Raw genomic sequence first — 11,453 nt, forward strand, 5'->3', positions numbered from 1 at the left:
TTTTGTTCTTCAGTCTAGTTGTGGAGGACGTTGCTTCACTGGCCCAAGTTGGCACCATCATTGCGCTCTTCCTGGGTGAGGCAGACCAGTCGCTGGCTTCTGGACGGCTGCTGGCCGCTCACGCTGGCTGCTGGCTACACACGGTAGCCCATGGCAACCCACTGCAGCAGGGGACTGCAGCCTACGCCGTCACCAGCGACCCACAGCAGCCCAGCTCCAGGTTGAGCTGTTGTTCAGCATCTTAGCTGTAGAGGGCAGTGTCAGTGGCCCTCATATGTGGGATCTGAACCGGGGCCCTCTGGCATCCCAAGCGAGTTCTTAACCATCGCGCCACTCGGCCGGCCCTGGTATTGGTAATTTATATCTTCTTTCATTTTGTCTTTATCTTTTCAGAAAACTAGCTTTTGGTTTCATTGAGGTTTTTTTTTCCCACTCTGTTTTCTTTCTTTCTTTCTTTCTTTCTTTCTTTTCTTTCTTTTCTTTCTTTCTTTCTTTCTTTCTTTCTTTCTTTCTTTCTTTCTTTCTTTCTTTCTTTCTTCCTTTCCTTTCCTTTCCTTTCCTTTCCTTTCCTTTCCTTTCCTTTCCTTTCCTTTCCTTTCCTTTCCTTTCTTTCCTTTCTTCCTTTCTTTCCTTTTTCCTTCCTTCCTTCCTCCCTCCCTCCCTCCCTCCCTTTCATGTTTTAATGATTTTGGAAATAATTACACATTACTGTGTAGCACACTGTTTCCATCCAAGACAGATGCAAATACTTTACCCTGTCTATTGGGGAACAGTGTGTTTTTCTAGGACCCATCAGCTCCAAGTCGAGTAGTTGTTTCAATCTAATTGTGGAGGGCATAGATCAGAGGCCCATATGGGGATCGAACTGGCAACCTTGGTGCTATGAGCCTGTGCTCTAACCAACTGAGCTAACCGGCCGCCTCTTTTCTGTTGCATTTATTTCTGCTCTTATTTTTATTATTTCCTTTCTTCTATTTAACTTGAATTTACTTGGCCTTTTTTTCCCCTAACTCTTTAAGGTAAAAGTAGCTTAGCTTGATTTTTCACACCTTCTTTCTTTTCTAATATAAATATTTAAAGCTATACATTTTTTTCTAATTTCTGTTTTATTGCATCCCACAAATTTTGATAAGTTGTATTTTTATTTTTATTCAATTCAAAATATTTTAAAATTCCCTTTGTGGTCTTTCATTGACCCACAGCTTATGTAGAAGTATGTCTCTCAGTTTCCAAGTAATTTGGAATTTTCCATGTAACTTTCTGATTTCAATTTCCATTTTATTTTGCGGTGATCAGAGAATATTCTATAATTGAAATCGTCTGCAATTGACTAAGAGTTGAGTTGTGTTATATTTTATGGTCTGTCTTGCTGAACGTTCATATGCACTTGAAAAGAATGCGTGTTTTACTGTTGTTGGGTGGAGTGTGCTGTAAATGTCAATTTGATAGCTTGGTCGACAGTGTTGTTCACATCTTCTGTATCCTTACGATACTCTGTGTAGTTGTTCTATACATTTTTGAGAGAGGTTTGTTGAAATCTCCAATTCTAGTTATGGATTTGTCTGTTTTCCTTTCTGTTCAGTCAGCTTTTGCTTCATCTATCCTGAAACTTTGTTATTTGGTTCTATTGTCCATATACATTTAATTTTTTAAAAAAGTAGTTGACTCCTTTATCATTATGAAATTTATTTATTTCATTTTTCCGTGTAATATTGTTTTGAAGTCTACTTTGTCTGATATTAGTGTAGCCCCTCCAGCTGTCTGATGATGAGTTTTGCATGGTATATCTTTTTCCTTTCTCATTCTTTTATTTTCAACATGTTTATGCCTAGAGGGCAGTCAGTGCTTTGGCCATGTTTACCTTCTTTCTCGCCCCCTGTCCACGCTGCTTCTGCGGTCTGCAGAGGTCTGGGAGTGCGGGCTGCCCATGTCAGAGGTAGGCCCCTTCCCTGAGGACGGGACAGGGATCTCCACTCTGCCTTTCCATCATCCTGCAGCCTCTGCGTGGCCCCCAGGCGCAGTAAATGGATTGAGGGGTCACAGCCACCATGTGTGTAGAGTCCTGAAGTGTCAGTGGTGCCCTCGGCCAAGCCCAGGGGGTACATGGCCTGCTGCCCCTCTCTGCCCTGGGGCATCCAGTCCCTGTCACTCCTCAGTTTCCCATTGTCTTTAAAATGTGGCTTTAGCAATTTGCTGAGTTTGTTTTTTTTAACTTGTAGTGGCAGCTGTGTTCCCAGTTGTCGTGCCCAAGACCTGGAGGCAGCCTGTGCCTCGTCTGGGGAAGAGCAGGCGTTCTCATTTGTGTCTTGCTCACCCGAGGGCCCTTTGGGAGGGGACAAGACTCCAGCTGCCTGGTGCGGTGAGAGCCTCTGTGATGGGACATGTGCCTGGCTGTGCCTCAGAGACCTCAGTGATGACCCACACCACGTGTCATGGGCGTCGCTGCTGGCACGGTTGACGCGGCCGGGGCACACAGCTTTTCCTGATGGCCGTGATGGTGTGCGTGTTGGTAACTGCTATCTAACAGCGCTGAGGGGCGGATGGCTTGGCCTTTCTGCTGGGCTGGCTGCCCCGTGCCGATGATAAGGGGACATTAGGGGCGGAGACGTTTGTGGAACAGTCAGTGGGTCGGGCTGTACCTGGCATATCAGCGTGAATCCATTTCCTGTCCGTGGCCACCCTGAGTGGTGTTATGGTCATTGTCATTTTGCAGACGTCAAACAGCCAGAGATGGGCTGAAGCAAGGGGGATGTGAGATACTGAGGCCTGCCCTGAGACCGTCCCGCTGCCCGACCTCAGCGGAGCGCAGGTGTCTCGGAACCAGGGTCAATGCGGGGTCAGAGTGGGCATCTTGAGTGACGGCCGATGGGCTCATCCTGGACCGTGTGAGATGCCGGTGGCGCGGCTCTGAGGACGCAGTCCTGAGCTGTGTGTGGGGAGCCGGCTCTGTCCCTTCGTCTGGAGCTCTCGCACGCTCCTGTGTGCCATTGGCACAGTGTGCCTTTGGGTATGGCTGCCTTGGTGTGCTCCAGGCTCTGTTTTCCCTGCTAGAGACGCTCTGAAGGGCGTGCCCGGGCTGCCAGGGCTCTCCTGTGAGGCATGTTCATGGCCTCACAGATGTCCTCCTTTCTGTCTGTAGGGCCCGAGCTGAGGCTGCCCAGCGACACTGTCGCTGCCTGCTCTCTGGCCAGGCAGGTCCTGCGTGTGGAAGCAGGCGACAGTTCCTCTTGTAGCTCCTGAATCCAGAGGCTTAGAGGAGCAGCTGCCCCTGCTGGGGGGCTGCTTGAAGTGCTTGGGAGGGGTCTCCTGGCACTGCCTGGTGAGGGATACCGCCATGTTCAGGAGAATCAGCCCAATAGGGCCACAGCCAGCAGTGTAGATGGTAGGGTCACCCGGCCTGCCTGAGGGACAAGCTTGGCAAGCAGGAAAGGCCCTCATGGGCTCGGCCTGCCCGTGACCTCCTGGTGCTCCGCTCTGGACGTAGTAGCAGCATCCATCACCCCCTGGAGGGACACCACCTGGAGCCCCCGTAGGTGAGACTGGAGAGCAAGTGACACAGGAGCGATCCCCAGACTTCCTTGCTGACTGGGTGGCGTCCTTGATAGGTGGTCCCCATGACCCCTGCAGCCTCTCCTGCTGCCACCCTTGAACCTAAGGTGACGGGCATGAGTCAGGTGGCAGCTGAAATGACGTCAGTGGTGAAGTGTGGAGAGCAGCACAGCGTTCTGAGTACAGTATGACTGATCACCCAGTGTAAGCACCTGGGAGGCAGGACAGAGCCAGCAGGTGGATGAGACAAGAGTCTCTTCCATGGTGACAAATCTAGGTTTCAGTGGTAGCAAGGAACCAGATAGGGCACTTGTAACATTGACAGTTTTCAGATGTAAAAAGAAAGACTTGTCTGTCCCCAGAGACAGAGCAGAGGGAAGACTCAGTGGCCTGCAGCCCTCACAGGCAGCACTCATGCTGGGGGTGGGGGCACGAATGGAGGGCCACACATATGCTGGGACCGTGTGGCAGCCAGGGGCAGTATGGAGCCTGGGACATGACTGCAAACATGCACAACCGTTCTCAGTGGGTGGATGGAAAAGGAGAGGGGACGATTCCCTTTGGAAGCACACCCGTCATGTCACTCTCATCATGATGTTTGAGTTGTGCTGGCCTGCCGTTGTTGTTCACTTCCCCTTTACCACGTGTGTTCTTTTCTTTTTTTAAGATTTTTCTTACTGGGGAAGGGGAACAGCCAAGTTGTTGTCCTTCATTCTTAGTTGTGGAGGGCGCAGCTGGCTCAGCTCCAAGTCCAGTTGCCATGCTGCTGCCCGTCGGCAGTTTGTGGCCATTCAGCTCAAGGTGCTGTTTTCAATCTTAGTTGCGGGTGGGCATAGCCCACCATCCCATGCGGGAGTCAAACTGGCAACCTTGTTAGGAGCACGTGCTCTCACCAGCTGAGCCATCCTGCCACCTGTTGGCAGCTCAGCCGCAGCTTAGCTTGGGCGCAGCTCACTGGCCCATGTGGGAATAGAACCGGCAACCCTGTTGTTCAGAGCTTGTGCTCTTAACCAACTGAGTCACTTGGCTGACCCTACCACATATGTTCTTGATTTGGGAGGATGGTCAGAAGATTTTCTGTCTCTACTGACGGGACTCCATTGTCTGCGGTGGCCTGCAGGTTGCAGCTTTATTTGGAAAAGACTGGAACATGTAAAGAGTCGATGCCCCCAGTCCCTTCCCTTTTAACAGGTGGACCTCCATTGCCACTGTCCCACCTGTTAGCGGCCCCAGGGGCATGTGGGCATGGTGGGATCCTGGCTTGGCCATTGGTTAGAGACCCCGAGAGGAGCTGAGGGGTGGACTGTGACAGACCTGCTTCACTGGGGTGGGCAGGGAGGGTGGTTGCGGTCAGAAGTGTCCCCAATGATGGGTGGGCTGTGGTGGGGTAATGTGAGGGGAGCTGGTGGGTTTTGTGGGTTTGGGGGTGAATGAAGGTGCCCATGGGGATGCGTGATGGGAACGTGCTCCCGTCTCATGGGAGGGACCAGGAGAGAGCTGGTGAAGACAGGCCCATTCAGACACCTGGACCCATCTGGGGTGAGATCCAGGCAGGGTTCTCGGTGTCGCTGGTGGTGACATGTCCCAGAGAGGGAGAGGGCCCCCAGGAGGCTGAGGAGGGTCAACCTGGGGCTGGGGGAGGGAGCCCTGGGAGCAGGTCCTGCCCAGGTGGAGGGACCGAGACGGGATGGATCACGTCCCCAGAGTGGGCCTGGACCCCATGCTGTGAGGTGAGTGCTTTTCCCTTTGCAGCCTATCAGCGTCATTGCCCCTATGCCCTTGTCTGGCACCGTGGGAGGCGGCATACCCCCACCAGTCTGCTGCTCACTGCTGCCATCTCCCCACAGGTCCGAATTCACCGACACCATCCTGTCTGTGCATCCCTCCGACGTGCTGGACATGCCCGTGGACCCAAACGAGCCCACCTACTGCCTGTGCCACCAGGTGTCCTATGGGGAGATGATAGGCTGTGATAATCCGGATGTGAGTGTTGGGGCACGGCGGCACGGCGAGGTGGGGTTCTGCCGCAGGATGTGGGTACCTTGAGATGGGGATCCCGGACACTGTGGCGCCCACCATGGGACCCTTGGGCGGGATCTTATACCAGGTGGGGTAGGGTGGGGGAGGGGAGGCAAGTGTCTGTTTCTCGGTCTGGCACACAGAACAGCAGAGTGCTGACTGCCGGCTGTCCCCTCTGCTTTGCAGTGTCCCATCGAGTGGTTTCACTTCGCCTGTGTGGACCTGACCACGAAACCCAAAGGAAAATGGTCAGTATGGGGTGCTGCTCTGTCTCCTTCTGCCCACCGGGCATCCTGCCTGCGTTGGCTTCCCTCGAGAACAGGGAGGAGGCTAGGCCTGGTGGGACCGTCTCTGCTGGTGCCCGTGGTACTCTTGGTGTGGCTATGGGGACCAGGCATGTCACACACTGGTCCTGGGTCCCCAGGCCAAGTTGGCAGAGGGACATCTGCTGCCCACCTCACCCGGCTGCATCTTTTATTGTATTTTTATGATACTTAGGTTTCTGTTGTTCTGTAGAAGGGCCATTCTGGCTTTTGAATGAGGTCCAGATAATCCCCAGTACAAATGAGACATGGGTGGTTCTTTTCCCCTCGGGAAGCTTCCAGCGGGGCTGAGCAGCACAGCACTAAACGGGTGGCACCAGGGTGGGCATGCTGTCTAGTCAGGAGCACTCATGGGACCAAGCTCCTCCTGGTCTTGATCCTAGATTCAGTTGTTCCTAAGATTTCACTTAAATAAAACCTGGTTTGTTTACTTGTGTTAAAAATGGATATATGTTCTAAAATGAAATAATAGACGTGCTGCCGTCTTTGTGTGTGCGTGTGTGCGCGCGTGTGCGTGCGTGCGTGTGTGAGTGTGTGTGAGTGTGATGCCTTTGCTTGTGTGCAGATGGGGATCTGAAACCCCAAAGGCTTTACCCTGGTCTTTAGTGGACAGCTGCAGGACAAGTGCCCCCGTGTCTCAGAGCCCTGGGCCGTCTTGTCCCGGGAGTGGCCCCCTGGGCACCGGGACACAGCGCATCTGAGGAGTGGCGCAGCAGGCCCTGGACAATGCCCTGTAGCATGGGTGATGGGAACATGATAGAGCCATGGGCGGAGTCCTGGCAGGCAGAGCTTGCGGAACTGGGCAGCCACCCGGCTGAGGAGGCCACCCCGCCGGACACTCTCGGCCCGTGATGGGGGCTCCTGAGTCGATGGGAGGGACGCGAGACAGGGAAGTTTGATTTGAGTTGATTTTGGACATGCTGGCTGTGGGTTGTTTGCGGGACTTCGGCTGGAAGAGTCTAGTAGGCATTGGAAAATAGCTTTGCCTCTGGGAGAGGGGGGACTGTGTAGGCCCAGCCGGCATGCGGCGGAAGAGGCAGGTTGGATGGAGCTGGGGAGGCAGGCTGGGGCCCCATCCCGGCTGTCTTAGTTCTGGTTTCTTTGTGGTCTTTTTAGAGGTCAGCACGTGCACAGGCTTTTCCCCCGTCAGTAAGATGGAAGCCGACTGCCGTGTTCTTGCTGTGTGAGGACCATGATGCTGGGAGAACGTTGCTTTTCTCTGGGGCTCGGCTGGGATGGGCAGGGGCCAGGGATGAGGCAGGAATCAGCTGCCTCCTGCTAGGGAGCTCAGGAGGGCTGAAGGGGAAAGCAGTATGGCATGTCCCCTTATGTCACTGGCTGCCATGGTCCAGGAGTCACCCAGAGACCCCTTGGTCTAAGGCGCAGGGACTTGCTTGCCCAGCCAGGGCCACCAGGGAGCACGTGTTAGCATGCAGCTTCCTGGCCACTCAGACCTGCAGGGCAGGCCTGGGACTCTGGGGCTGCCTGGCGCAGCGTGCACGCCTTTCCCTGCCTGCACCATGGGTGACGTCTCCTGTTAGATCACCGCTGACCTGTTACTCCACAGGGAAGACCACTAACCTTGATCAGGAGGAAAGTGGTTGTGCTGATTGATTTGTATCTCTTGACTTCAAAGTAGATGAGTTTGATGTGCGGCGTGCTTAGCTTTTCCCAACTGGAAAGCAGCGTGCTCTGTATTTGTGGGTCTTCTCTGGTGTTATCGCACCGATGTCTAGCTGGGAGACCTGGGGGCCCAGGGTCTGGGCCTCCTGAGTGCTGGCGGAAGTGGTGCAAAGGGCCAATTGCTGTGCCTTTCTCATCACAGGTTCTGTCCCCGGTGTGTTCAGGAAAGGAGGAAGAAGAAGTAAGGAAGAGGCTGACGCCTGGGCCAGAAGAGCAAGTTAACACACTCCTTCATTCATGTTGCAATATTTTATCTTCATTTTAAAACTACCTTCTTTTGAATGACATTTAATAACTCAATGGCCAGTTGTAATTCTGGATACTTCCTAAAACAAACAAGAACCCACCTGAGCCCTGTTTGCACAGAGGAGTGATCTTATCAGGACTTGCCACAGTGACTTTATTGTTGTGACTTTTCGTACAGACCCTGCACTGAGCGCGGCAGTCCCACGAGCCGCCTGAGGGACTCCACGGGTATGTGCGTGGGGAGTGCTGGGTGCGCTGGGACGTCCAGCCTGGTGCATACACTGCCATCATTTGGCAGCTAGGGGTGCAAGCCTCGCGTGGTCCGTATTCCCTGGGCTGCTCCCCGAGAGCCCAGCACCACTGTAAGCGCGTCTGCATCTGTCCACACCAGGGCGCGGTGCCTGCGGGCACCCTCCGGCCTTAGCCCTGCCCTCGATGTCTGGACTCCCCTTTCCCTCCCGAGGGTTTTGCCTTCTGGGTGAACGCTCTGGATTGGCGATGGCCGTCTGTACGACAACCAGCACCAATAAGAGCCGGCGTGACGGGCGGGCTGATGGCTCCATTTCTCTGGGATTCCAGACATTTTTACTGTGAAGATGAAGTTGTTGTAATAGCATGAAGATAGTGGGTCTAGTCTGCTCAGAGGTGATCTAAAGCTGTTTGTGTTGCGCCCTTTTTGGTAATAGTTGGATACATTGCATACATTTGGGGTGTTAGGATTCACTTGTGATGGTGCCTCTGGTGCGACTGCCAGGAGCGCCTCTGGACTCTGCGAGACCCCCATGATTTGGAGATGTCAGAATTCCTGAAGAAAGATGTGAACTCTCTGTCTTCATGTCAGAAAAGGAAACCCACGAGATGGAATCAAGATGTGAAATGCCCAGAAGAATCTTGTTCTCTTTGTGAGGAGGGACATCTGGAGTGAGCCACCTGCTTCCTTCTGATGGCCTCGTTCACTGTATCCTTCCTCCCACTGTCTCATCTCTCACCCGGGAGAGGAACTCGTGAAGCTGTGTCCCAGACAGGCTGCCCCGCAAATGAGTTAACGTTCGGCAACGACAGCGGGATGGCAGAGGGCAGCCGGGGTCCGGCTGGAACACGTGTCTGTGGTTCTCAGTGGAACTTAGCCTGCACTGGACGTGTCCAGTCTGCTGTCCTTTCTGGAGTGAGCCCAGGGAGTGGGACTTGTTCCCAAATGACTGGGAGTGGGTGGGGGGTGGGGGTTCAGTTCAGCATGTGGGACCCTTCCAGTCTTGGGCTGGGGGGTTAGGGTAGGGGCTCAGCAACTGCTATGGCCTGTCCCTGGTGGGTCCCCAGGCCTGACGAGCGTTTTCACAACCGATGCCTTCCTGCTGCTCAGGAAGGAGGGATGGGGGCGGCCTCAGAATGAGCACCATCCCGCACACCCTGTCTCAGCCACACTGGAAACGAGGCATGCTGGTATTTAGTAATTTAGTTCTATTTTAACACAGGTGTTCAGAGATTGTGGGGAATTAATTGTGGAAAATGTTTTCTTCCCTCTTTAACCAGTTTTTGTGGAGAGGATAGGTAAGTATAGTAAGTTTGTGATTCTGTAGAAGCTGATTTAATATTTACACTTCATCTATGAATACTTCACACCCGCTGTCACCACAGAAAAAGTGGTATTTGTGGATGTAGGTTCGTGGCTGGTTAGTCTGATTGTCATCTGGTTTCCCGAGGCCTCACTCATTTCCCGGGAAAGATGGCTGACTTCTGTGACTTAGGCTTTTGTTTAAAGTTCAGTGTCATCCTCCTTGTCACTGTAACATCCCGTGTGTTGACCTTTTTTAAGTTTCTGTGCTTGTCTGTTTCTAGTGTTTACTTTTGCCAGTTATAACAATATCACCGAAATAACACGTGTGTGGCTCTGAAGGAGACGGAAACCATGAGCAGAATAGAAGGTCTCCTTGGACACTATTTGCATGATGACCGAATGCCTTCCTGACTATTAATACTGTCTTAAGAATCAGGATGTACCACTTGGCCTGGCTTCAGCCCGGGGGGATAGCTGGTGCCCACACTGCTCACACCACCTGAGCATTGTTCCACACGGCCTGGCCGCCCTGTCCGGTGGGTGATTCATGCCAGACTCTGTCCGTGCTCCCAGGCCCCACACCTGACCCTGGGGCAGATGTGGACCCAACCTCGTCCCTCAGGTTGAGGGGGTCAGGGTCGGCCCAGTAGTCCCCCAGGCAGCCATCTGAGCCCAGGCTGCGGGCCCTCTGTGGCTGTGGGCTTGTAAGAGAAGTATCTTGTTCCGAGGACATGCAGAACCATTTCCCTTGTCCTCAGTGCTATGTCATCAGCCTCCAGTTCTCCAACAGGACACATGCTGTTAGCTGAGCCCCCTGCATCTGTGGCTGTGCTAGTGGAGCTATTGGCTGGGCGGAGGCCTGAGTGACTGTCCCCACTATGTAGGCTGGGGTCCCCGGGCAGGTGGATGAGACTGGTACAGGCCAGGGCCAGGAGAGCCGGTGGCTTCTGGTCTGCCCGGGGCAGCAAATGCCTGACACAGCCGTGTGAACCTCTAACAGTGGGGCGTGCTGGGATGCATGGGCACAAAGACAGCCGTGTCAGTGCCGTTCCAGACGGCTGCACTGCACTTGGCCTCCTCCCTGTCCCGCGGCAGAGGCTGCTTCAAGCAATAACGTCCACAGAGCAGCCTCCCCACGCGCCACAGCCAGGGCCTGCCCCATCATAGGACACTTCTGGGCATTGCAGAGCTAAGGTTTCCTCAATTTTTAGTGACTAGCAATTGGTCATTACCTGTCCTGAGAGGAATTTTAAAATGGGAAGTCTAAGAAAAATGTCCTCATTCAGGAGGCAGTTCTATGAAGTTTCTTCCTATGTATGTATTTTGTGGTGTTCACCTTTACCACATTTCATCCAAAAAGATGATGCAGCTTTAACATGAATGTTACATTTTATTTTCAAGGAATTATTATCTATGTTTCCTTTGTAAAGGAAAGATAATATTGTAAATCTTTTTATTAAATAATGTAAAGATGTATATCTGTATTTTTGGATCATGTTATAGATAATGGATATATTGTTTAATAAAGAAAGTATTTTTTGGAACAAACACTAGAGAATGCATCATTTGGGCAATGACAGTACTTCAGCGTGTGTCAAGCAGGGGTCAGCATATCCTGCAGTGAATCATGAAGGGTTACGTGCAGTGAGCTTTAGGAGGGCCTCACCTTGGTCAGTGGCCAGCTCTGGCCCTCAGCTGTGTCGTGGCATCAGAAGGTGGTTCCCAAGCTCATAAGAAAGACATGCGTAAATGAGATCACTGGGGTTGATTTATGGAGACCTAAAGTGCCTCCCAAGACCTGCATGGCTGTCAAGTCCCCTTTAGGGACTGAATAGTTCTTAGGACATTTCCTTGAGAGTATTAACGACCAGGGTCCAGAAACCCAATGGGGTCACCTCTGTGAAACGGCATAGCGCACCCGTCTTCCAGATGAAAACTCAGGGACTTAGAGTCTGCCACAGAGCACCTGTGGCCATTTGTGTAGGTGACTGCCTGGGAAAGGAAATGCCAGCTGTTTGTTTTGGGGTGGGGATAGTCACCTTCACTGGTTCTGAACTGTTATCCCCACAGACAGAGCG

General features: G+C 52.7%; 1 protein-coding gene across 2 annotated transcripts in view; it reads left to right on the forward strand.

The window, feature by feature from the left end:
- Positions 1-10,935, forward strand: part of ING5 (inhibitor of growth family member 5) — a 19,161-nt gene extending 8,226 nt beyond the window's left edge. For both annotated transcript variants that reach the window (XM_019630119.1, XM_019630113.1), the window contains 3 exons: positions 5,397-5,532; positions 5,755-5,816; positions 7,717-10,935. In XM_019630119.1, coding sequence (XP_019485664.1) covers positions 5,397-5,532; positions 5,755-5,816; positions 7,717-7,759 — 241 coding nt within the window. In that variant the 3' untranslated portion in view covers positions 7,760-10,935. The remainder of the gene's footprint in view (positions 1-5,396; positions 5,533-5,754; positions 5,817-7,716) is intronic.
- Positions 10,936-11,453: the final 518 nt, after the last annotated feature.

The sequence above is a fragment of the Hipposideros armiger genome, unplaced genomic scaffold (genome assembly GCF_001890085.2).
Source record: "Hipposideros armiger isolate ML-2016 unplaced genomic scaffold, ASM189008v1 scaffold_17, whole genome shotgun sequence".
Taxonomy (NCBI): Eukaryota; Metazoa; Chordata; class Mammalia; order Chiroptera; family Hipposideridae; genus Hipposideros; species Hipposideros armiger.